Source organism: Anolis sagrei, chromosome X (assembly GCF_037176765.1).
Source record: "Anolis sagrei isolate rAnoSag1 chromosome X, rAnoSag1.mat, whole genome shotgun sequence".
Lineage (NCBI taxonomy): Eukaryota > Metazoa > Chordata > Lepidosauria > Squamata > Dactyloidae > Anolis > Anolis sagrei.
This window is the reverse complement of record NC_090034.1, coordinates 24,386,632-24,414,573: the sequence shown is the minus strand read 5'-3', so window position 1 is coordinate 24,414,573 and position 27,942 is coordinate 24,386,632. Positions and strand designations below refer to the sequence as shown.

The 27,942-nt window shown below is 44.1% G+C and overlaps 1 protein-coding gene across 3 annotated transcripts in view; it reads left to right on the top strand.

Moving 5' to 3' along the window:
- The window catches only part of SNX29 (sorting nexin 29), a 114,554-nt gene that overhangs the window by 65,075 nt on the left and 21,537 nt on the right, over positions 1-27,942 (top strand). For all 3 annotated transcript variants that reach the window (XM_060786343.2, XM_060786342.2, XM_060786344.2), the window contains one exon: positions 25,783-25,899. In XM_060786343.2, the coding sequence (XP_060642326.2) occupies positions 25,783-25,899 (117 nt within the window). The remainder of the gene's footprint in view (positions 1-25,782; positions 25,900-27,942) is intronic.

Genomic DNA, 27,942 nt, shown 5'->3' with positions numbered 1-27,942 from the left:
TGCCGTTGGGAAACCATTCTATTTCTCCTTATTCTCTCCTTTCTTTGTAAATGATTTTATTCAAACATACAAACAAAGAAAAAAACATACTTCTAAAATACAACATCACAAAATAAAATGAAAACTACCAAAAAACAATTTTTGTAATATAAAAAGTAACTAACACATCTATAATACAAGTTATATTATAATAAGATTTATAATATAATATAATAAGTTGTATTATAATAAGGTGGTACAACAGGTTGAACCATTGCACTGTTGCACTGTTGAACCTGCTGACCTAAAGGTTGGCAGTTTGAAGCTGCAGGTCAGGGTGAGCTCCTGCTGTTAGCCCTAGCTCCTGTCAATCTCGCAGTTCGAAAACATGCAAATGTGAGTAGATAAGTATCACTTTGGCAGGAAGGTAATAAAAGTGCCCATGCAGCCATGTCGGCAACACAACCAGGAAGTGTCTATGGACAGCAGGCTCCTTGTCTTGGAAATGGAATAAGAGCACCTCCCCATGGCCAGAGTTGAGCACTTCCTCCAGAAAGCCAGAGATGAAAGGGGAAGCCTTTACCTTTATTCTGTATATTTGTATGTCATTGTTATTCCACTGTATTATGATATTTAATGTTTGTCTAACTTTGTATGTTGTAATTTGCTCTGAGTTCCCTCGGGGAGGTAGAGCAGAATATAAATAAAGTGTGTTATTATGGAGCCCCCGGTGGCGCAGTGGGTTAAACCCTTGTGGCAGCAGGACTGAAGACCGATAGGTCGCAGGTTCGAATCTGGGGAAAGTGTGGATGAGCTCCCTCTATCAGCTCCAGCTCCTTATGTAGGCACATGAGAGAAGCCTCCCACAAGGATGATAAAACGTCAAAACGTCCGGACATCCCCGGCCAACGTCCTTGCAGACGGCCAATTCTCTCACACCAGAAGCGACTTGCAATTTCTCAAGTCGCTCCTGACATGACCAAATTATTATTATTATTATTATTATTATTATTAACTTATACACATTAATAATTCTAAACAAACACTTACTGAACTTATCTATAAGCCTCCCATTCGTTGCCTGTTGGTTTTAATTTATTAATGAGTCCTTTTAAGTATCATTTCATTTCTACCTTTCTATTTTTAATACCACACATTTATGTCAGGAAACCAATAGTTGAAGATAGTTTCCACCTTTGCTGTATAAAGGTAACATATATATTCCAGTCTTTCATGGATTTAGTCAAGGATTTTTCCTTAATCAACACGGTCAATTTGTTCATCTCCGCTAATTCACACATTTTCATCAGCTAATATTCTTCTTCGTGTAGTCTGTGAAATATGCACATGATGGGTTTTCCTGTGCATGCGCAGTGATTTCGGAACATTCTAGGTGAAAAGAATTTTGGCGGAAGCCCCTCCCATCCTCCCAAGAGTATATAAGCTTGAAGGCGGGGCTTCGCCTCAGTTCTTCTTTCCACGCGACAGCAGCAGAATTTCGGACTTCTCCTCTCTATTTGCTATTTACTCACCTTCTCCTTCTGACTCTTGGACTGCCTGACGATTCTACATACTCTCCAACCCTGACCACGGAACAGACTACGAACAGGCTTGATTTATGGCTACCTTATCTTTTAAAAAATGCTCGGCCTGCGGAGCTAACCTCCCAGAAGCCGATAGACACACTAAGTGCCTTCTGTGCCTTGGGGAATCCCACAACCACTCAGCTTGTGAAATTTACTGGGCGTTCACCTCCCGAGCACAAAAGAGCATGGATTCCCGCTTAAAAGTGCTCCTCTACGAACAAGCGCTGGCACCTGAGGATATGCGCCAAGCCGCGCACTCCCTCTCCCAACCACCACCTTCTCCTCTGGAGAGCGACTGGGGCCCTCCTCTCTGAATACAGAGAAAAACCCCTCGGTGGTTGCGCCCCCTCCCAACGAGCAGCCTCAGAAAAAATCAAGGCCATCTAAACAGCTCATGCATAAGAGTAAGGCTAAAGACAAACAAAATAAAAAGAAGGGACAGCAACTCTCTGGCAATCATCCCTTGAGTCCTCCCCCTCCGGTACCTCCGGCGCAACTCCTTGAGCTCTCCCAAACAGAGCATTTGCCTCAAGCCTCCTTCCTAGAACTGCAGGAGCCTCTACAACTCCTCCCAATAGAGCTTCTCAATTCCCACCTCCCACTAGACCTTATGAGCCACCTGCCTACCCTCCCAATCACCATCGCCCTCTTCCCACAGCTGCAGTCTCTGTCCTTCCACCCGAACCTCCTCCCTCTCCCCACCAGGCGGCACCACACCCTAATCCTTCTACCCCTCAACAAGATATTCAGGCTGATAATGAAACTGTGGATCTTGAATCCTCTAGTGACTCTCCCCCCATCCCTGCACGTCAACCTGAATCTGACCCTGATCCCCTTCAAGCAGAAGAGTTCAAGAACTTTTCTGCCCTGCTCATCAGACTTTCTAAAGCACTGAACCTTTTAACCCCCCAACCCACTAATGTGGTTCAAGACCCATGTTTCTCTTCTTCAGAACAGCAACATCCCATCTCCACTGTGTTGCCCTCCTTGCCTTACCTCTTACAAATTTTAAAGACAACAGGCATATCCCCAGCTCTGGTCCCTGCAACTCCAAAGTGAGCAGAAAACCTTTATCATATTGACCTTACGTCAGCCCCCTGGCTCGCTAAACTCCCAAAGGCGAATTCAGTAATAACCGACGCCCAACCAAAGCCTGTACAGAGAAACCAATCTTCCCCTTCTGACAAAGAAGGAAAGAAACTTGACGCCATGGCAAAAAAGTTTTATTCCTCAGCTTGCTTATTTGCTCACATGGCACACTATGGTGTTTACATGAACGTATACCAGACTTTCCTCTGAAACAACATAACTCCTTACATTGAATTATTACCTTTGGCTGACCAGGCCATGGCCAAGGCCTTTGCCAAAGAGGCGCTCCTCTTAGCCAAACTTCAAAAAAATCTCTCAAAAAATATGGCGGACACCTCCGGTAAACTCATTGCCGGAGCTGTGGCTTTACGTGGTCATGCCTGGCTTACGGCGTCGACCCTCTCTCCCTCAGCCCGCACCTTGATTGAAGATCTACCTATGGAGGTAACAGGCCTTTTCAATCCAGAAACTGATTCCCAACTTGAACACTCCAACAAAATGAAAGAGACTGTCAACAAATATGACCAACAACCATACCAAAACCACCAAAGATGGGGACCTTACTACCACTATCCCCACTACCAGCGAGGACGTTACAACCCTCAACCCTATAGAAGCAAGCAACATCCCCACCCCGCCACATCCAACACCTTCCCTTCAAGGGTCAGTATCGGGGCTGCAAATCTCCTGATAACAAAAAGTGGCGTTTTTAACCCTCCACCATCCCCCCCTCCGTTTCTCACATTCCACTTACCTCATATGCTATGACTCCTCTGACTACTTACCTCGATAGACTCCTATCGGTCTGGCAATCTATAACTAACGACAACTGGGTCCTTGACATAGTTCGCAGGGGCTATGCCATTGAATTTGACTCTCCCCCTCCTCTAGGATGGGTCCTACTCACTCAATCCTCCCCAACACTTTGGGAGGAAATCCATTCAATCCTACAAAAAGGAGCTATCTCCCCAGTACTTCCTCACCAAGCACATACCTGCTCTCCCCCCCCCCTCTATTTTCTGGTGGATAAGAGAGATGGAGGCCAGTGCCCCATCTTAGACTTCCAAAGTGTCAATAATTTTATCAGACCATGCAAATTTCGCATAGTCACACTCACCACCATCCTCCTCTTTATTAAGGGTGGAGCTTGGCTTGCCACTGTGGATCTTAAAGATGCCTATTTCCACATTTCAGTCTGAGAAACTTACCGTAGATATCTGGTTTGCACTAGATTATTATGTTTTCTCTTTTAATGTCTTACCCTTTGTCCTTTCCACTGCACCCAGGGTCTTCACCAAATGTATGGCTGTTGTTGTAGCCCACCTCTGCCAACGTGGTGTTAACATCTTTCCTTACATAGACGATTGGTCCTCTGTTCAGATTCTCACTCCCAACTCCTTTCTGACATTTCTTACACTTTATCTCTCCTGCAGGACCTCGGGCTCGTACACCACAAGAAATCCCATCTGATACTATCACAGTACATCCACTTCATAGGTGCCATAATAGACTCTACATCCCAGTGGGCATACCTGCCAGATGACCCGTTTCCAACCTCCGACAAGCCATCGTCAATCTCCGCTCACAAGACCACTTCCTCTGTTTGGGCTATCCAGTCCATCCTTGGCCATATGGCCTCTACCACCAATTTCACCCCCTTTGCCCGCCTCCATCTCCGCCCCCTTCAATCATGGTTCCTCACCGCATTCAACCCGCTTCACAACAGTCAAACCATGATCCTCCACCCTCCCCCATCTGTTCTCCACTCCCTCTTATGGTGGACAAAGAGGTCCAATGTGTGCTCAGGTCTCCCATTTACACCACCTCACCCATCCTCCCTTGGCCAGGGAGCACATCTCCAAAACCTGACAATCAGCTGCTGCTGGTCTCATTCAGTACAACAACACCACATCAATGCACTCGATCTGTTGACGGTAGGGAAAGCTCTTCGAGCCTTTTCCAATCTTGTCTCCAACCGCACGGTTCAGGTGGTCACAGATAACATGTCGGTGAAATTCTACCTCAACAAACAGGGAGGAACTCACTCCCTAACCCTCCTTTCTCTCTCAACCCAAATCTGGGAGTGGTGCATACAGAGGAATACCTTCCTGATTGCAATCCATCTCCCTGGAAAACACAACATGCCAGCAGACTCACTAAGCAGGACACCAATCACCAGCCACGAGTGGCACCTCCACCCCAGAGAATTCAAATTTCTAGTCCGCCACTGGGGCCGTTCACAAGTGGACATGTTTGTGTCCCCAGAAAACACCCATTGCCCCTACTTCTGCGTGAGACTCCACCCTTGCACATCCCCAGGCTGTCTAGGAGATGCCTTCCTTTTTCAATGGACCCCCAGTCTCCTATACATTTTTCCAACTCTTCCACTACTTTCCAGAGTAGTAGCGAAGGTCATCTCCAAAAGGGCCAATTGCATCCTGATAGCCCCATGGTGGCCCAGACAACCATGGTTCGCCCCTCTCCTTCGAGCAGTGGCGAACCCCTTCCTCCACCTTCGGTCCGCTCCAGACCTCCTCGCTCTACAAAACGGCCTGATCCAACACCCAGACCTTCCAACTCTTCACCTGACGGTGTGGAGGATCAGACCATAGCCCACCTTTCTGACACTGCATGCTTAATAATCCTAGCAGCCCAGAAAATTTCTACAAAAAAAATCCGACACCTACAAATGGTCTAAATTTAAAAACTTCACCGAATCCCTAGGCTGTAACCCTCTCTCAGCCCCAATCCCCATGGTTCTGGACTTTCTAGTATACCTTTCCTCACAAAGTTTCTCCTTATCCTCCATCAAGCGCTACCTCGCAGCACTCTCCTGGTATAGGAGAAAATCAGTCCTACCGTCTCTTTTCCTAGTCCCCCTAGTTACAAAAACATTCACCCACCAGTTTCTCCGCCTCCCCCCCATCATGGAGCCTTGAGCTTGTCTTATCTCATCTCTCAAAGCCTCCTTTTGAACCCATGTCTTCCTGTGACATTTCCCATCTCTCCTGGAAAACAGCATTTCTCGTAGCTGTCACTTCCGTGAGAAGAGCCAGTGAACTCACCGCACTCCATGCAGATCCCTCCTTCATTAGGTTCCACGAGGACATGGTTGTCCTCTGTACCAATGTTACCTTTCTACCCAAATTTGTCTCCAACTTCCATATGTCTCAAGACATCACCTTACCTGCCTTTTTTCCCAAACCCTCCTCACCCCTTGAACTTGCACTCTATTTTCTAGATGTAAAAAGGGCCCTCTCCTTTTACATATCCAGGACGGCCTCCTACAGAAAGTCACCAAGACTCTTCCTCAAATATAGGAAGAATGCCCTTAGCCTCCAAATATCGTCTCAAAGACTTTCATCCTGGATAATATCCATAATTCGCCTGGCCTATCAACTAGTGGGTAAAGACCCACCGTCTACCCTCCATGCTCACTCTACGAGATCTCTCTCAACTTCTCAAGCCTTCCTCCGAGAGGTCTCCATTCAAGACATTTGCAAGGTGGCAACATGGACAACTTTCATGTTTGCAACTCACTACAAGCTCGACATCCTTGCCAAGAGAAATGCGGCCTTCGGCAGAGCTGTTCTCTTCTCATGTGTGGCATGACCCACCTCCAGGTTGGTAGCTTCCTAGTCACCAATCATGTGTGTATTTCACAGACTACACGAAGAAGAAATATAGGTTGCTTACCTGTAAACGTATTTCTTCGAGTGTCTGTGAAATTCACACATCCCCGCCTGCCCTCCCCTCTTATGTCATGCCTCTCTCCTGCTTGCTGTCTGGCGGCAAGGAACTGAGGCAAAGCCCCGCCTTGATGCTTATATACTCTTGGGAGGATGGGCAGGGCTTCCGTCAAAATTCTTTTCACCTAGAATGTTCCGAAATCACTGCATATGCGCAGGAAAACCCATCATGTGCTAATTTCACAGACTGACACTCGAAGAAATACGTTTACAGGTAAGCAACCTATATTTCTTGTGTCAGTATATCTGGTTCTTTTCATCCCTGGACATAGATGAGTCTATGTAATCATATGTACTGTATTAGTAACCTTCCATGTTTTTCCCCCTAATTGGTCATCTAGCATCCCCAACAAAATACAGTTCACGTTTCATTTTAATTTTAACCTTTACAATATCTTCAAGCATTATGTGTGGAGTCCAATATTTCTGGGCATTTTTACAAGACCATGACATGCAGTAAAATGTTCCAACATTTTTCTCACATTTCTAACAGCTTCTCTGGTATCAGGTACCCCCTGAAAATCCTCTTTCTTGTAAACATTTTGTTTCAAACCATTACATACAGTGAATTTCACATTCTGTGTTCAGACCTTCTCCTATTGTTCCACTTTTATTTGTCTGCCTGTATTTGTGACCATATAGTCTCCTGACAGTGGCCGCTTGGCCTGAGTATAAATTACAGAGCTGGGACAATCCAATTTGACACACCTATTTCTTTAGAAGTAATCTACAATTTTCTACCATCCACACATTTGAAGGTTTTGCACATGCTGTTCTTCTTTGTTGTACACAGCTTTAAATGTCCTTATTTCATGGGGTTTTTCCCCCCTCCGGCTATGCAGTTTGTTATATGTTGTTGAAAAGTCTTTATAATTAACAGTACAAAAATATCTGGGTCGCAGCTGTCATGGGTAAAACATGGTGGCACACAGAAAATAAATAGTTGTGAAGTATGTTAATCATAATGATATAGGAGAGACCTAAATGATTTTGGTCCAATCAGGAGTTTTATATAAACCCTTCCAAGAGTGGAATTTCCAATACTGTATAATTACACCAGGAAATTGTGTGTGTGTGTGTATTGGAATGCAATAGGCAATCAATAGCATAATGTCTCTCTGAGAAGTCAGATTGAAGCAAACACCAGCTGCTGTGGACGAAAAGAAATCACAATGCCAATAATGAGCACTAGCATGAGAATCTGCAACTTGTACATTATAACATGAAGCATCCACTAGTTGAGTACCTTAGGTTACTTGATCTTGTCCCCTCCCTCCTTCCCATTGTATTTTGAAAAGCAATTATTTTCTTTGTGTTGTCAAAGGCTTTCATGACCAGAATCACGGGGTTGCTGTGAGCTTTCCAGGTTGTATGGCCATGTTCCAGAAACATTCTCTCCTGACATTTCGCCCACATCTATGGCAGGCATCCTCAGAGGTTGTGAGGTCGGTTGGAAACTAGGCAAGTGAGGTTTATATATCTGGGGAATGTCCAGAGTGGGAGAAAGAATTCTTGTCTGTTTGAGGCAGGTGGGATTGTTGCAATTGGCCACCTTGATTAGCATTGAATAGCCTTACAGCTTCAAAGCCTGGCTGCTTTCTGTCTAGGGGGATCCTTTGTTGGGAGGTGTTAGCTGGCCCTGATTGTTTCATGACAGGAATTCCCCTGTTTTCTGAGTGTTGTTCTTTATTTACTGCCCTGATACTAGAGTTTTTTTTAATACTGGCAGTTTTTTTTAATACTTGTCCTGAGTATAAATTACATTGGTAAATGCTGGTAGCCAGATTTTGTTCATTTTCATGGTTTCTTCTTGTCTGCTGAAATTATCCATATGATTGTGGATTTCAGTGGCTTCTCTGTGTAGTCTGACATGACAGTTGTCAGAGTGGCCCAGGATTTCTGTGTTCTCAGATAATATGCTGTGTCCAGATTGATTCATCAAGTGCTCTGCTATGGCTGACTTTTCTGATTGAAGTAGTCTGCAGTGCCTTTAATGTTCCTTGATTCGTGTTCGGGCGCTGCGTTTGGTGGTCCCTATGTAGACTTGTCCACAGCTGCATGATATATGGTAAACTCCTGCAGAGGTGAGAGGATCCCTCTTGTCCTTTCCTGAATATAGCATTTGTTGGATTTTCATAATGAGTCTGTAGATAGTTTGTAGGTTGTGTTTTTCATCAGCTTCCCTATGCGGTCAGTGGTTCTCTTCCTGTATGGGCTCCACAGGCCAATTGGATACTCCACCACAGACATCAGAAGAGCTCCAAGACCAAGAACAAAGCCATAACAGTAAAGACAAAGACTCACCCAGAGGAAATGTGTTCTTACCATACATCAAGGGAACCACTGACCACATGAGGCAGAACATTTCTCAGCTCCTGAGAAATCAAAAGGAAGCTGAAACCGAGAATAGGAATGCGTGACCAATCAGGGAACATACTATTGAGGGTCGGGCTTTAGCACATCATGTTAACCGCCATCTGCAGTATATCTCGCCAATCAAAAGGTTGGCAGTTCTAAGCCTGGGTCAAGGTGAGCTTCTGGTCTTAAGCCCAGCTTCTGTCTACCAAGCAGTTCAAAGCGGGGAGGTATTTAAGGCACACATAAGGAAATGCCAGAAAAATGCTGACGATTCAAATAAAGTTCTTCGGCAGGAAAGATGGAGAACATGGAAATCCTATATATATACCTCTGTCTATGTACAGTTGTCTGTCTCACTCTTCAGGGTGAGAAGGGCGGAATATGTACTGTAAATAAATAAATGATTGAGACGGGGGAAAAGATAATAGATAATAGAAAGAATAACATGAAGAACCCTGTAAAAGAGATGACATAATGTTAGAACATTTTGTTGGCAAACCCATAATTTTAGAAAGTGCACTATAAATTGCTCTCAAAGCACTTGGGAGAAACAAACCACCAGGAACAGATGGGATATCAAACTGTTTGAAAAATCTATTCAGATTCTCATTAAAATCTATCAATAAATACAGGGGGGGGGGGGGGACACGACACACAGCAATAGCTTACAGTTTGGAACCCTTCATTCCAGTGCACAAAAAAGTGACATTAGAGGTTGTGTTAACCATTGCAGCAGTTTGCCATTCAAGCACAGTGATGCTCAAGATTGCATCTCTTTGATTGCATCTCTTTTACCATGCATGGACCAAGAAATGCAAGATGTCCAAGCTGGGTTTGGGAAATAAGAGCCACTAGGGATCATACTGTAAACATATCTTCAATAATGGAACACACAAATAGAATTTCAGAAGAAAATCAGCATGTGCTGTATAGATTATAGCAAAGCTTTTGGTTCCATGGGTGATGCAAAACTTTGGATTGCTCTAAAAGAAATGGCTGTACCAGAACATTTGATTGCCCTGATGTATAAGCTATACTCAGGCCGAGAACTGAAAGTGAAGAAGAAAAGTGATTTTCTAATATATAAGGCTTCATTTTAATTTATACTCTGTACATATATAGGAAGATAGATGAGATTTTGAGCAATAAGGCCTCTACTAAATCAGACACTTTTAATTGGAGAAACCTATTGTAATTCAGCAATTGATTGTGCCTAATGTCAACGAGGAAGTGGATCATTGCCTGTGATTTCTGGGCCTGCTGAGCCTGTGAGCCTGCATGAGATTTTAAGTCCTGAAATTGAGCGTTCTGTGTCTCCTGCAGTTAGTGAAGGCAAAGATTACATTCCAGAGAGGGACCCAGAGAAGACTTTCTCCAGGGAAGTGTGTTCAGAGGATGAACTGCCAGGTGGAGAGGGTATTTAGGTGGCTGTGGTGCCCTATTCTTGACCTGGCATGTTCTCCCTCAGTGAGGGCATCAGTTTCCAGGTGGAAGGTGGTTCCCTGTCGGGGTTGGCTTGATGCGCCTTCCTCTTGGTACATTTCTCCCTTTCACCTTCCATTCATGCCTCTTCAAATTCCACAGCACTGCTGGTCCCAGCTGACCTCCAGCTAGCGCAATCAAGGGCCAGGGCTTCCCAGTTCTCTGTGTCTATGCCACAGTTTTTAAGGTTGACTTTGAGCCCATCTTTAACTCTCTTTTCCTGTCCCCCAACATTCTTGAGTTTTCCATTCTTGAGTTGGGAGTATAGTAACTGCTTTGGGAGACGGTGATCAGGCATTCAGACAGTGCGGCCATCCAGCAGAGTTGATAGCATAGGAGCATCGCTTCAAGGCTGGTGGTCTTTGCTTCTTCCAGCACACTGACATTTGTCCACCTGTCATCCCAAGAGATTTGCAGGATTTTTTGGAGGGAGCACTGATGAAATCATTCCAGGAGTTGAGTGTGACATCTCTAGACAGTCCACGTTTCACAGGCATATAACAGGGTTGGGAGGGCAATAATTTTATAAAAAAGCAGCTTGGTCTCCCTACCGATGTCCCGATCCTCAAACACTCTCTGCTTCTGGAGAGGGTAATGACCGGATAGATAGCAGACTTAGTTTTTGAAAACCCCAAGCTGATTCATAGACTCGGTTAAGGTCACAGCACTTGTTAGAGAAAAGGCTGTTATCAGTTTGCAAGGGAAAACGGAATGATTTCATGGCTTTATTAGAGAGACCAAAGGGATTTTTCAGCGGTATAGTCAACGTTGGAGTTGAAGCAACATCTCTTGTCAAGCCTTGTCAAGCCTGCTAAGGGAATTCTAGTTTCATGTTTACAATTGTTCGCGTTCCATGCTTCCAAGTTTAAAGGATTGTTCTTGAATTTTGTGCATTTGATTTTATGTTGCCTTGTGCATCCTGATTCTTTTCCCTTCCTGGTTATTTATTCAACTCTTGTACCTTGAATCTTATGAACTATTTCATACATTTGGAGTTAGATGTTTTTACTATTTTGCTGATCTGCTTTTTATATATTATTCCATAAACTGCTTTGCTGATTTACATTGGACTGGAGTATGGTGGTTAAGTACAGAGGTGCTTCCTGTCCTGGAATACAACAAAACCACAGATCAAATCCAAACCTTCTGCATGGAATGAGTAATAGTTCTTCCTTCATCAGTGTACTTTTCTCATGCAGGATTGTTTTTTTTAAAATGTCAGAAATAGGGTTTTCTCATTTTTAACGGGTTCGTCATAGTAATTAGATGCCTCAAATAGTCTGTTACTTTGAAACAAGATACTTTCAAAAATAGATTCCAGGTGCTGTTTACCATTGAGAACATCTTGCCTGATAATAGAATATAAAGCACATGTTGCGATTTAACTATAGAGTGTGTTAATACATGGGGTTAATTTCTGGCTGATAAAAATTGGAGTCAATTATACATGTACATATGTGATTGCAAATACACTCATAAAGGAGTTGTATGTGCATTGCAACACACACATGTACAAATACACTCATGTACACACATGCATACAGTAGATACATGTGTGTGCACATATGTGTACATACACAATATGTGTGTGTGTTTGTGTGTGTGTGCATCTATTTTGGCAGTATACAAAAACTCAGAATTGACATGAATGTAGTATGAAGCTGATAACATTATTTACTTTTCTAAGTCTGTACTAGGGTGATACTGATTTGTATCTATTTGATATCATTCTTGTATAAAAACTTCTCATTATAAGAAAGTTGCTTTGTTGAAAAGAGATAGCTGTAGCAGCTGTCAGAACATTTCTTCCTCTCAGAGAAGACACATTTGTAGAAGTACATCTGTCAGAATCTCTAATATAGTGCTACTTCAAAGAAGAGGAGTGACACTTGACAACACAGAAACCTTTCTTGGGTGGTTTGCTGCTCTGTCTCAGCATACCTGATGCTTAAGAAAGATTGGCACAGGCACTTTTTGCTACTGATTTGCACATCAGTCTGCAGGTTGGAGGAGTAGGTAGGCCCCAGTGATGCAGGAGCATTTGACCTGCCATCTGTCCATTGTTTTTAGTTTTCGTACTATGTTAAGACACCTAATAAAACATTATTGCCACATGAAAAATGTCTCTTGGAGCGGATTTCCTTATATTGGGAGAAGTGAAGCAGTAGTCTTAAGGGACAGGTACTATTTCTTTATTTGTCTAATGTTTTCAAGCATGGGATCCAAATTGGCTTACAAAACTTAAACTAAAAGTGTAGCTAAAATCCTATTTTACAGATTTTTTTTTAAAAAAAGTCACAGTTCTGTTTTTTAAAAGGCACAGTTTATACCATGTGTGGACAAACTTTGGCCCTCCAGATGTTTTGAGCTTCCATTCCTGCAATTCATAACAGCTGATAGACTGTTATTATTATTATTATTATTATTATTATTATTATTATTATATTATATTTATACCTGCTTTATCTCCCCTGAAGGACATATAGATAGGAATTGCGGGAGTTGAAGTCCAAAATGCCTGGAGGGCCAAAGTTCGCCCATGCCTGGTTTATACAGTTAAAATAGAGTGGAAACCAAAGTGTTAAAGGGACACGATAAAAACACAACTTGTCCCTTTGAGCACCTTGCATAAGAGAATGAGATGTTTATAAGTGTGAATTTTAATAATATATACTTTATTTTCCACTCTATCTCCCCGAAGAGACTCAGAGAGGATTACAGAACACATATATGGCAAACATGCAGTGCTGTTATACCATTAATAACAAAGACAGACAGTACATAAACAGAGGCCAAGGCTTCCCTCTTTTCCATATCCAGCATCTGGAAGCTGTACTCAACTTTGGCCATGGGGAGTTGCTGTTGTTCCAGTTTCCATGCTGAGCAGCTTATTGTCTGTAGATACCTTCCTGATCGAATTACTGGCATGTCTTCATGGGCGCCTTTTTATCTCCCTGCCAAAGTGGTACCTATTGATCTGCTCACATTACTGTTTTCGAACTGCTAGGTAAGCAGAAGCTAGGGCTGACAGTAGCTTGAACTGTCAACCTTTCAGTTGGCAAGATTTTCTTCAGCTGGCGGTTTAACCTGCTGTGCTATGCCCCCCCCCCCCATTTTAATAAAAATGAGGCTCAAGAAGTTGGAAAAAAGGAAAGATTTGGACAAGAGGGAAGGGGTCAGAGTGAACTAGAGAAAACAAGCACAGCAGGAGCCTTAAGGGTCCCTTCAAGGATGGCAGGGGGTGAAAGGCTTTTCAAGAGGACTTTAAAAGCTGAAGGAAAGGGAAGGGAGGATGCAGGAGAAGGGGAAGAGTGGAAGAAGTTGCCTTGGAAAAGAGGCACAGAAAAAAAAGGGGATTGTGAATTGGGAAAAGGTAGTGCACACATGTTTCTTGCTTTGGACTATGGAGGTAACACGCTGTGACTTGGATTTTGTGGCACAATTTTACTAGGTTGTTCTGATCAGAAATAAAGTTGTAGCTAGATCTCCTGTTTCCAGTATCTTAATTTGAAAGGGAAAGATACTGGGGACTCACCAAAACCCAGCATTGCTGCTGTGCGATTAAAAGCCAAAGGCCTGCCTAAACAGACAGATCTTGCAATAGAAAGCAAACAGGGAGTGTGCTAGCCAGACCACTTATGCAAGATTTCTAATAATAAACAATGCAGGCATCTTAGGGCCTTTTCACATAGCCATATCACTCTGAATATCAAGGCAGATAATACACAATACCTTCTCGGTGGTGGCCCCGCGACTTTGGAACTCTCTCCCTCTGGAGGCCAGAACCGCCCCATCCATCCTAACATTTAGGAAACGGGTGAAGACGTGGCTGTGGAGTCAGGCCTTCAATGAATGAGACAACACCATAGGACCCTGGATGGAAGTTGATGTAGATCCATCTTAATAGGACGACTGACCACTGTAGTTTTATATATAGTGTTTTTAAAGTTGTTTTTGTAATTGTGATATATGATATTTTAATGAGTGTATATGTTTTTTATGTCTGGAAACCGGGCTGAGTCCCTCAATGAGGTTGAGAAGCTCGGTATAGAAAACTGTGAAATAAATAAATAAATAATAAATATTTGCTTTGAACTGGATTATCTGAGTCCGCACTGCCATATAATCCAATTCAATGTTGATTTCATACAGCTGTGTGGAAGGGGCCTTAGTGGCCCTACAGCCCACACAGGCAACAGAAGATAATTGCTAACTGGATGGACCATGAAGTTAATTACAGCAACATCTTTTTCCATTCTTGTTATCCCTTCTTCAAGAAGGGAAAAAAGAGGACCCAAATAATTACTGTCCAGTCAGACTGACATTAATATCAGGAAAGATTCTGGAGCAGATCATTAAGGAGGTTGTCTGCAATCACTTAGAAAAGAATGCTGTGATCACTAAAAGTCAACATGGATTTCTCAAAAACAAGTCATGCCAAACTAATCTTAACCCTTTTTCCGATCGAGTTACAAACTTGGTTGATGCAGGGAATGCTGTGGATGGAGCATATCTTGATTTCTGTAAGATCTTCAACAAAGTCCCCCATTACCTTCTTGCAAACAAACTCGTCAAATGTGGGCAATACTACTTTTAGGTGGATGTGTAATTGATTAAGCAACCAAATTACCAATGATTCCTTTCATCCTGGAAAGAAGTGACTAGTGGAGTTTCATAAAGAGGTTTCAGTTATTAATGACTTGGATGAAGTTTTAGAGGCCATTCTTATCAAGTTTGCAGATGACACCAAATTAGGAGAGATAGCTCATACTCCAGAGGACAGGATCAGAATTCAAAAGGATCTTAACAGATTAGAGAGCTGGGCTAAAACTAACAAAAGGACAAATGCAAGATACTAACTACACTTAGACAGAAAAACATGAAATGCAAGGATACAGAATGGGTGACACCTGGTTCCACAGCAGTTTATGTGAAAGAGATCTTGGAGTCTTTGTGGACAACAAGTTGAACATGAGCCAAGAGTGTGATGCAGCAGCTAAAAAAAAGGCAGTGGGATTTTGGGCTACATCAAAAGGGTATAGTGTCTAGATTGAGGGGCATCATGATGCCTTTTTATTCTGCTTTGTTTAGACATCTTTCCCTGGAATACTGTGTCCAGTTCTGGGCACCACAGTTCAAAAGAGATATTTTATTTATTTATTTATTTATTTATTTGACTTGTATACCGCTACTCCCAATTTGGCTCGGAGCGGTTTACAGCAGTAGATTAAAACAATACAGTTAACTTTAAAATACAATAAAACAAGAAGAGACATAGTCCCGAGTTATTCACCCATCAAAAGCTTGTCGGAAGAGAAAGGTTTTACAGGCTCTCCGAAAAGCAAGTAGGTCTCGGATAGTTCGGGTTTCAACTGGAAAGGCATTCCATAAATAAGGGACTATAATCGAGAAGGCTCTCTGTCTAGTAGAGGACAGATGATAAGTCCGGATGTTGGGGACTTCAAGCAAATTTTGGTCTTCGGACTGAAGTAATCTCTGGGGTTGGTAGGGAGATAAGTGTGCCCTCAGGTACGCTGGCCCCAGACCATATAAGGCCTTAAAGGTTAGTACCAGTACCTTGAAAGTAATCCAGTACTCAAACGGTAGCCAGTGCAACTGTTGTAGAATTGGGGTGATACGACACCTCGCCGGCACCCCGGCGAGAAGACGAGCCGCCGCATTTTGCACCAGCTTCAGTTTCTGGATCACTGACAAAGGAAGGCCAATGTAGAGGGCGTTACAGTAGTCAAGCCTCGAGATGACCGTTGGCTGGATCACCGTAGCCAGGTCGTTCCTAGATAGGTAGGGAGCCAGTCGCCTAGCGTGACGTAGATGGAAAAACGCAGATCTGCTCACAGCAGAGACCTGGGCCTCCGTTGTGAGCAGAGGGTCCAATAAGACACCAAGACTTTTTACAGAAGGTGACGGACGTAGTGTCTCGCCATCCAGGGTAGGCAGCTGGATCTCCCTCCAACCTGGATGGCCCAGCCAAAGGATCTCCGTCTTCGCTGGGTTCACCCTCAACCTGCTGGCACGCAACCATCCAGTAACAGCCTCAAGGCACTGATGGAAATTTTCGGGTACAGAGTCCGGCCGGCCCTCCATCCTCAGAATGAGTTGAGTGTCATCAGCGTACTGGTGGCACTCAAGCCCAAAGCTCCGCACCAGTCGGGCAAGTGGTCGCATATAGATGTTAAATAATAGAGGAGAGAGAATAGCGGGACCCCACAAGTTAGCGGAGATCTCTCGGAAACCATCCCTCCCCTCACCACATGCTGTCCCCGATTCTGGAGGAAGGAGGACACCCATTTAAGGGGTGTCCCCCTAACCCCAGTCATGGCTAGGCGGTGGGTCAAAAGATTGTGATCGACCATATCAAATGCTGCTGTGAGGTCCAATAACACAAGCAGCGCTGATCCGCCTTGATCCATCTGGCAGCAGAGCTGATCTGTGATGGCAACTAGCACAGTCTCCGTCCCGTGCCACCTACGGAAGCTGGACTGGAAGGGATCAAGTCCAACTGTGTCATTTAGGAACTGCTGTTCCACTGCTGCCTTCTCAACCACCTTGCCCAGAAACAGAAGGTGTCCGTTTGACCAGCTGGAAGGTGTCCAAAGGAAGAGGACAACTAAAAATATCAAAGGTCTGGAGACCATAAGATGCTTCCTATGAGGAGCATCTTAAAGAGATGGGGATGTTTAGCCCGCAGTGAGAAGGTTGAGAGGAGAAAGTATCATAAGGAAGAGGGACCATAACCAAAGACTGGAAAGGGGGAAAAGGTCTAACCAAAAAGGATTGGAGGGAAAGAATGCGAGAATATATGCTAATGGCCAGACTAACTTATAACAGGAGGAATAAGAGCAATGAGGACTTTTTAGAAAAATGGAAGTTTGCCATGGCATATCTGAATAGAGAGTCAGTAATATAGAGGAGCTCCATTAGGAATTTAGGTTTACCATGAATAAGGATAGATAAATAGGCTTAAAGGCTTCATAGTGTTTCGGTGTTAGAAGTCATGGTGAAGGGTGCACGGGTGTGGGGATGAGGGTTTATTTTGTTTAGGATAGGGGTTTTGGGATGAGTGTATGGTCTGATGTACGTAAAATGCTATGTGCTGATTTCCTGAATGTTATGGGAAAAAATTGAATAGAAAGCTTTGACTGAAAGTAATGGTAAACAGGCAGAAATAGCAAGTCTATGTGTATTAAGTTATGTAAATGATAATAATTTGTACTCAGTGTCAAAATTAACTGGCTGATTGAATAAGGTAGATAGGCATGTACACGTCAAAAATATTGGTACCTGATTATATCTGCCACGATTTGCTTTTCTGTTATGTACCATAATCAAAATAAACAGTTTTATTTTTTTTAAAAAGAAGAGGGAGCAGACTTGTTTTCTATATCCCAGGAATTGATCCCAGGTTTTCTGTTTATTCCAGATTACCTGGTAGTGCGGATTCACATAATCCAGTTTAAAGCAGAAAACCTGGGATCAGATCCTGGGATATGGGGTCTGTCTGGAAGGGCCCCAGGACTAGGAGCAGTGGGTTCAAATTAAAGGAAAGGAGATTCCATCTGAACATTAGGAAGAACTTCCTGACTGTACGAGCTGTTCAGCATTGGAAGTCTCTGCCTCAGAGTCCAGTGGAAGCTCCTTCCTTGGAAACTTTTAAACAGAGGCTGGATGGCCATCTGTCAGGGGTACTTTGATTGTGCTTTTCCTGCATGGCAGGGGCTTGGTCTAGATGGCCCATGTGGTCTCTTCAAATTCTATTATTCTATGATTCTGTGAACTCACAATTGAGAAGCATGCTGCCTGTCTTGGATTTTAGTTGACTGTTGGACCAAGAGACCTCTCTGCCTTTAACCCTCTCTAAAATAACTTAGCTTGCCATCATCTCTACATCTTTTGAGAGCAAATTTCATAAATTAAAGATCTTTCCATGAACCGATGCTTCCATTAGGTCTGGCAATGAATTTTAAAAAATCTATTTTGATTTTTCTACATGGTTACACAGAAACAACTGGATGGCAAAGTGTTTAACTTTGGATTTTTGCCCAGATTATATACTCTGACTTATATAAAAAGAGTTGTTCCGTTTCCTGAATGCAGCTGTCAGAGGCTGACATGTTCAGAGTATAAAAATGTTATTCTTTTGTAGCAGTTCAAACAGTAAAAAAATCAACTTGGTATCTTTTATACTTTACTTTTGAGGTGAGCTGAAATTCATCCACAGCTAGTGGTGTTGCTTTTACTTCTAGCTAGAACTACATTTTCAGCATCATTTTTTTCAGAAGCAGATACAAGAGGGTGTTATTTCATGTTGTGTTTGTCCTTCTGAACTTTGTGTCACTAATTATGTTTGGCATCAGAAAGATGCTGCCTAAATGAGGCACTCTTGAAAGGAGACACAAAATATAATAAGAAATTCGTAACAACAGAGTCTTGAAGCCGGTTGGTGCAACATGGCAGCATAACCACAACAGCATAGGGAGGGAAAGGTTGGAAGCACAAGTATTGCAAAGAAAGCTATGAACTTGAGTTTTAATATAACAAAGGGGGCTAATTAGGAATTAGGTATAACAACAAAACTGAGGACTGTCATACAATCTGTATTGTTGCTGCACTGTTAATATAGGAATATTATTACAATCGTCTTGACCAAGGCTGCTAATTTTCATCTGCCAGCACTTTATCCATTGAGTATAATCTGCACTTTAGAATTTGCGCACTTTAACTCCATTACGCCTATACTACAGCACTTTAGCCTTTAACAACGTAAGAAGCTATAGCACTTTATATTTCCTTAACTCTAACGCCTGCACTTAACTGCCTGCTGATACTTGAATATCCATGTTGGCCCTCATTCCTTGGTACCTGCTAACAATATTGTTGACAACTTGGGAAGGGGATAGAGGGTGGAACGGGTGGGAAAACCCCAGAAACAGCATAGCAGGGTTAGAAAAAGATTGGAAGGAGGTAGTACGGAAGAAGGTGAAATCAATAGAGGAAACAACCTGGAAGGAACTATGGGATGAAGCTATAATTTTGAAGTGCAATATGGATGAAGTGGAGCATTCCATTGGCCGAGGGGCCCCCATAGAAATCATAACGGGGAGGGGGAGATGCGGAAAAGGGAGACCACCAATTCAGTCTAAAATTCAGCCTAAAAATAGTGGAAAATCAGTAACCCAAATTCGGCCTAGGGAGAGAAGAAAAAACTCAAAAAATTTAATAACCTGTAATCGGTCTCCTGACATGGTAAGTTGGTGTACCCAGGATGGCGGTCCCTCTGGGTTGAAGATGGTGCTGCTGAATGCCAGATCTGTCAACGGGAAAACATCCTTCCTCCAAGACTTAATTTTGGAGGAACGGGCAGATCTGGCGTGCATTACGGAGACCTGGCTGGACGAAGCTGGAGGAGTGAATTTGACCCAGCTTTGTCCACCAGGTTTCTCCGTACAGCACCAATCGAGACCTGGAGGGCGGGGAGGCGGAGTTGCGGTAGTCTATAAAAATTCCATCCCCCTGACCAGAGGCCCCATCCCGCAGTCAACTAATTTCGAATGTGTCCACCTGAGGGTGGGTGACCGGGACAGAATAGGGATTCTGTTAGTGTACTGCCCACCTCGCTGCACTACGGTCTCCCTACCTGAGCTAGCAGGGGTGGTCTCGAGCCTGGCATTGGAGTCCCAACGGCTTCTTGTGCTGGGGGACTTCAATGTACATGCCGAGACTACCCTAGGAGGAGCAGCTCAGGACTTCATGTCTTCCATGGCAACCATGGGGCTGTCCCAACGGGTATCTGGCCCCACCCACAGTGCTGGACACACATTAGATCTGGTTTTCTGCCAGGGATGGGAGCAAGGTGGCGGTGTTGAGGAGTTGTCCACCTCTCCGCTGCCATGGACCGACCACTATCTGGTCAGATTTAGACTCACTGCACCTCCTAACCTCTGCAGAGGTGGGGGACCCATTAAGTTGGTCCGCCCCAGGAGGCTTATGGATCCGAACGGATTCCTGATGGCTCTTGGGGATTTTCCCGCCACCTCGGTTGGTGATCCTGTTGATGCCCTAGTGTCTCTCTGGAATGGGGAGATGACTAGGGCAATAGACACGATTGCTCCGGAACGTCCCCTCTCAAGTAGCCGAGCTAAACCAGCCCCTTGGTTTACCGAGGAGCTGGCAGTGATGAAGCGAAGGAAGAGGAGACTAGAGCGCGTGTGGCGTTCGGACCCGAGCGAGTTAAATCGAACACGGTTTGTTGCCCTTCTAAGGGCATATGCCGTGGCAATAAAGGCGGCAAAGAAATCTTTCTTTGCGGCCAATATTGCGTCCGCAAAGAACCGTCCGGCTGAGCTGTTTCGAGTTGTCAGAGGTCTATTAAATCCCACCACTCCGGATGGGAACCCTGACAACTCGACGGCCCGCTGTGAAGCATTTGCTCGGTTCTTTGCGGACAAAGTCGCTTTGATCTGTTCTGACCTGGACACCATGTTAACGGCAGTCTCAGAGGATGTAACACGAGCATCTGCTTATCCGATTTCGTTGGATTCATTTCAATTGGTGAAACCTGAGGATGTGGACAAGATACTTGGAGGAATGAGGGCAACCACATGCATCCTAGACCCCTGCCCATCCTGGCTTCTAAAGGAGGCCAGAGGGGGATTGGCCGAGTGGGTGAAGGTGGTGGTTAATGCCTCCCTTCGGGAAGGCAAAATTCCAGCCAGCTTAAAACAAGCTGTGATAAAACCGCTGTTGAAAAAACCATCACTGGATCCCACTCAATTCGTCAACTATCGGCCTGTTTCCAATCTTCCCTTTTTGGGCAAAGTCCTGGAACGTGTGGTGGCCTCACAACTCCAGGTATTCTTGGTAGACACTGATTATCTTGATCCGTCACAGTCTGGTTTCAGGCCGGGACATGGTACCGAGACAGCCTTGGTCGCCTTAGTGGATGATCTGCGCAGGGAGCTAGACAGGGGGAGTGTGTCCCTGTTAGTTCTGTTGGACCTCTCAGCGGCCTGCGATACCGTCGACCACAGTATCCTTCTGAGACGCCTCGCGGGAATGGGCCTTGGTGGCACTGTTCTGCAGTGGCTCAGGTCCTTCCTAGAGGATCGTACTCAGAAGGTGTTGCTGGGGGACAACTGCTCTACCTCACAACCATTGTCTTGTGGGGTTCCGCAGGGCTCAATATTGTCCCCCATGTTATTTAACATCTACATGAAGCCGTTGGGAGAGATCATCCGGAGTTTCGGGGTGCGGTGTTATCTGTACGCAGATGACGTCCAACTCTGTCACTCCTTCCCACCTACTACTAAGGAGGCTGTTCAGGTCCTGAACCATTGCTTGGCCGCTGTGTCGGACTGGATGAGGGCTAACAAATTGAAATTGAATCCAGATAAGACAGAGGCACTCCTGGTCAGTCGAAAGGCCAAACAGGGTATAGGGTTACAGCCTGTGTTAGACGGGGTTACACTCCCCCTGAAGACGCAGGTTCGCAGCTTGGGTGTGATCCTGGACTCTTCACTAAGCTTGGAACCCCAAGTTTCGGCGGTGTCCAGGGGAGCATTTGCACAACTCAAACTTGTGCGCCAGTTGCGCCCGTACCTTGGGAAGTCTGACTTGGCTACGGTAGTCCACGCTCTGGTTACATCCCGGATTGATTACTGCAACACGCTCTACGTGGGGTTGCCCTTGAAGACTGCCCAAAAGCTTCAGATGGTCCAGCGCTCGGCGGCCAGGTTATTAACGGGAGCGGCACTCAGGGAGCATACCACTCCTCTGCTGAGCCAGCTCCACTGGCTGCCAATCCGCTACCGGGCACAATTCAAGGTGCTGGCTTTAGCCTATAAAGCCCTAAACGGTTCTGGCCCTGCTTACCTCTCCGAACGCATCTCCACCTATGAACCGACGAGGATGTTAAGATCGTCCGGGGAGGCCCTGCTCTCGGTCCCACCTGCGTCGCAGGCGCGGCTGGCGGGGACGAGGGACAGGGCCTTCTCGGTGGTGACCCCTCGGCTATGGAATGCCCTACCCGTAGACATCAGGCAGGCCCCTTCATTGCTGGAGTTCCGGAGGAAGGTCAAGACGTGGCTCTATGAACAGGCGTTCGGTCAACAAGGCAACTGAACTCTTGAAGACGGTATAAATGAACAAAGGAATGGTAGAAGGAATATGAGAACGGAATCTGATTTTTACTGAGGCGTTGATGACCATGTTGTTTGTCTTGTATTGTCTGTCGAGTATGTTGTGTTTTAACTAATTGTTATTGTTATAAATTGCATTGTAAACCGCATTGAGTCGCCGAATTAGGCTGAAAAATGCGGTATAAAAATAAAGCAAATAAATAAATAAATAAATAATGTAATTGGCATCACTGAAACCAGATGGGATGAGTCTCATGATTGGAATGTAGTAATAGAGGGGTAATTTTTATTTCAGAAAAATAGACCAAACAGGAAAAGAGGTGGAGGAGCATTGTATGTCAAGTGTGTTTACACCTGTGAGGAGGTCCATGATGTAAATCCTGTTAGCCAGGGTAAGAGCATCTGGATACAAATTAAGGGAGAAAGAAACAATCAGAACGTTGATGTGGGGGTCTACTACAGACCTTCAAGCCAGACTGAGGACCTGGGTGATGTCTTACTAGAACAGATGACCACAAATTCAGAAAGGAGAGATGTTATAGTAATGGTAGTTTTTGACTATCCAGATATTTGTTGGAAGACAAACTCTGCCAATAATATGCGGTCCAGCAAATTCCTTGCTTGCCTTGTAGACAAGTTCATGGTCCAGAAGGTGGAAGAGGCAATAAGGGGATCTGCTTTTTAAAGATCTGAGTCTAACCAACAGCGATAACTTGGAAAATTAGGTGGAAGTGGCAGGTCCCTTAAGTGAGAGTGACCATGTTCTTCTAGAGCAGTGGTTCTCAACCTGTGGGTCAACCTGTGGGTTCCCTACAACTCCCAGAAATCCCAGCTAGTTTACCAGCTGTTAGGATTTCTGGGAGTTGAAGGCCAAAACATCAGGGGACCCACAGGTTGAGAACCAATATTCTAGAGTTTGTTGTACAGTAAAAAGGAGAAGTCAGGCATAGTCAAGCACGTATTCTTGACAAAAATAGCTGAGTTCCATAAACGTAGGGATCCCATGATTGGGATTCATAGAATGATTCCTGGCCTTTCTGCTTCTATATGATATTTTCCTCCCAGGATCTCATCCTATGTTTGGAAAATGATCTACTTTGAGACATCCCCTGTGTGTTTGTCCTCCGAGAAAGTTTACCCAGAGGTGTCCAATAAAACCTCTTCTTCCCTCATATGTTGGCCACCAACTTGCTCTTGCTGTAAGTATAGTTGCCCATATCCCATGGCAAGATGGAACATACCACAGTTATTGCAGGTGATTTACATGAACTTCCTCACCATCCATTTTAAGCAGTCTGGAGTAGGGAATGAAACAAAACTAGCTCTATCGTTCAAAACACCTTTCTTCACCTCATTCCTAGTTGCCTTGCTCCAGGAACAGGTGCTTTACCTACATAAATAGCTAATGGCAGATAGCTCCTTCCCCAACCAATAATCACTGGAAGTGTAATTTTACTTGGTCTTCAACCTTCTTTATGTGGCTAAACTAGAACTTCCAGGATCCCATAGCAGTGAGTTGGAATAATGTCAAATTACGTACATTAATTCAACAGTGTACTCAAATCTCAGGTTGGAACTGACTTAATGGCAAGAATTAAGCACAGTATGCTATGTTTATATGAACCTTCCTTGTTTGGTTATCTCTGGGGCAACTGTATTGGGGGTAAATGTTTGTTTTATTTAGCCCTTTCCCCAATTTGCATAAGGTGGGTGAAAATTAGCCAGATCATTGCACATTGCTGCATTTTTCTGTTGATTTGGATGATGTTCAAGCAATGTTTTTTTCTGATTTTTTTTAAAAAATGATGTGAATTCGTTTTAATTGGCTTCGGGAGGTGATTTTTGCCATGCTTGGAGAAAACTGGCCTATCAAATCCAGGGAAGTAATGTTACCCCTCTAGTCTGCTTGATCTGATCACACCTGGAATACTGTGTCCAGTTCTGGGCACTGCAATTTAAGGGAAATGTTGACTAACTGGAATGTTTTCAGAGAAGGGCAACTAAAATGATCAAGGGTCTGGGGAACAAGCCATATGAGGAGCAGCTTAAAGAGCTGGGCCTGTTTAGCCTGCAGAAGAGTGACTTGGCCACGGTGGTACACGCTCTGGTCACATCCCTCCTTGACTACTGCAACGCTCTCTACGTGGGGCTGCCCTTGAAGACGGCCCGGAAGCTTCAGCTAGTCCAGCGCGCGGCAGCCATGTTACTAACAGGAGCGGGACGCAGGGAGCACACAACGCCCTTGTTGTTCCAGCTCCACTGGCTGCCGATCTGCTACTGGGCCCAATTTAAGGTGCTGGTGTTGGCCTACAAAGCCCTAAACGGTTCTGGCCCAAAATACCTTTCGGACCGCATCTCGGCCTATGAGCCCACGAGGGCCTTGAGATCGTCTGGGGAGGCCCTTCTCTCGATCCCGCCTGCTTCACAGGCACGTCTGGCGGGGACGAGAGAGAGGGCCTTCTCGGTGGTGGCCCCCCGGCTGTGGAACACTCTCCCTGTTGACATCAGTCAGGCGCCCTCCCTTATGTCCTTCCGTAAGAGCCTAAAGACATGGCTATTTGAGAAGGCATTTAACTAAGTGCTACAATAATTGGTAAATGACGACTGGAACGGAATATGGATTACGAGTTTGGTTATGATTCTACGATGAGACGAAGCGGATTATTTAGTGTAATTATATTATTGTGGTATTATTGATATGTTGATATTTCGTTATGGCTTTATTGTAAATTGTCTTTTATATGTTGTACACCGCCGTGAGTCGCCCTAGGGCTGAGAACGGCGGTCAACAAATGCAGCAAATAAATAAATAAATAAATAAAGAGAAGACAGGAGACATGGTGAAGGCCTGGGCCATGAATAAATATGTGAGGGGAAGTCATAGAGGGAGCAAGCTTGTTTTCTACTGCCCTGTAGACTAGGCTTCAAACTACAGAAAAGGGGATTCCACCTGAACATTAGGAAGAACTTCCTGACTGTGAGAGCAGTGTGGTGGGGGTTCCTTCTTTGGAGGCTTTTAAGCAGAGGCTGGATGGCCATCTGTCGGGAGTGCTTTGAATGCGATTTTCCTGCTTCTTGGCAGGGGGTTGGACTAGATGCCCCACAAGGTCTCTTACAACTCTATGATTGTATGATTTTGTGATTCTATGATCGTGCATATCGAGGACAAATAAGCTGCTTCGATATATTTTTGTATCATAAACATTGCTTTTTGGATTGATGCATGGAGAGCCTTGAGGTATACAGGATAAACTATGTATATTGCATTGAAGCCATGTTGTTTTGTTTTAGTATCTGGTGAACAACAACTCTAAGAAACAATTCCTATGTGCTTCTGGAGCTTTGTTCTTTTCAGTCTAATGTTTTGGTTGTATTCTCTTTCAGGTGGCAGAAATGCATGGGGAGTTGATTGAATTCAATGAAAGACTGCACCGTGCGTTGATGGCGAAAGAAGCTCTTGTGACCCAGATGAGGCAAGAGCTCATTGATCTGAGAGGACCAGTAGGTTTTTGGTTTTAAATTCATTAAAATTAGGCTGTTTATAATCTTGAAAATTTAAAATAATTTAAACTGTGTCCTGCATTAAAAGGAAGGAAGGAAGGAAGGAAGGAAGGAAGGAAGGAAGGAAGGAAGGAAGGAAGGAGCAACAATTTTAATGATTATAAATTGTGGACTCTTAAGAAAAGTTAATTAAAATTATCCCTTAACATGTTTGGTCCAATTTCAGATTCCCAGAGTCCTAGCTTGAACAACATGGGGAAAGCCATTGTTAGCAAAAGATTTGGAGGAGGAAAAGTGTCTGTCTTGTTCTTGCCCCCAACCTATGCTTTGGAATTCCGGCATTTGCCATTTCCTTGTATGTTTCCTCCTTTTCTGGCCGCCAACTACACTTTCCATTTGAAGTATTGCTTTCCAACAATCCAAAGTGATAAAAGTTTTGATACAATTTATATCTTTCAATAAAACACTATTTTGCTGCTTATTATTCCTACAAAATCTGAATATATGTAGACTATATGTAATAAAGCATGTGAAGTACTCTTGGAGATAGGTGAAAAAAAGACTGTCAATATTTGTGTGATCAGAGTGAAGGCGCTGGGACTGGAAACAATGCAAGAAAGGCATTGTAACAATACTCACAATTAACAACGCTGTGCTACTCAACTGCTGAGTACACATGCCCAGTGTGGAATACACCTCATCACGTTAAAACAGTGGATGTGGCTCTTAATGAGACATAGTGCATTATCAGAGGATGTCTACACTCTACACCACTAGAGAAATTATATTGTTTAGCTGGCATAGCACTACCTACATTCCATCAGGAAGAAGCAGCCTGTAATAAAAAGACCAAAGCAGTGATATCTCTGGCCCATCCTCTGTTCGGATATCAGCCAGCATGCCAATGTCTTAACTCAAGACATAGTTTCCTAAGATCCACAGAGATACTCGCAGGAACACCTCAGCAGCGAGAGCCCAAAAGGGGCAGGCAAAAGCCTGGGACCTCAATCCATGGCTGATACTGAATGAGAAACTCCCTCCTGGGTACACAGAAGACTGGGCGACTTGGAAGGCGCTGAACAGGCTGTGTTCTGGCAACACAAGATGCAGAACCAGCCTTAAGAAATGGGGCTACAAAGTGGAGTCCACGACATGCGAGTGCGGAGAAGAGCAAACCACAGACCACATACTACAATACAACCTGAGCCCTGCCACATGCATAATGGAGGATCTTCTCACAGTGACACCAGAGGCACTCCAAGTGGCCAGCTTCTGGTCAAATAAAATCTAGTATGATACCAAGTATTTAACTTTGTTTGTGTTTTTAAATACATTATAACTCTATCCGCAACTCGCTTCTGACACGATAAATAAATACAATGACCATGATTGACATTATACACAATAGATATATGGAAGAAGTATCTTGATATACATTGGAATTCCAAGATATAATGATAGATTTTTGAAAATTACAGATGTGGAAAATAAATGACCACAGATGTAGAGGCAGTGGCTGCAATACATGGGTTCCAATCCAGGTATCAACCAATCTGCCTGTTGACAGATGAGTCTGCAAATACAACCTGCTGCTGGATATATTTAGAGAACAGTGGAGTTGAGAATTAAAGAACAGAGTGTCTCTGATCACAGACTGATCCTAAGAATCTGTCTCTACTAGTAGAACTGAACTGATTTTACAGTCTTTTCACAGCAAAGTCTGCTCCTGGTTACCCCAGGCTTCCACTTTCCCCAATTATTGTGGTTAAATAATGGGGAGTTTGTCAGCTTGCTACAAATCACCCAGATATCTTGATCTACTTTATACCTAACCTGCTTGTGTGGCAAGACAAATTGTGCTCTTAGGACCACATTAGCTCCAATCAGTATTATCTAACTGTTTCTTGAAAAGGTTAGATGCTTTATGACTTATTTCTTCAGCTCTCCGTCTTGAAATTCCTCTAGGTAAAATAATCAGCACATTTGATGGCCACATTAATGGGGAAATCATTGCAGCCTAAGACTGCATTTTAAAGGACACAG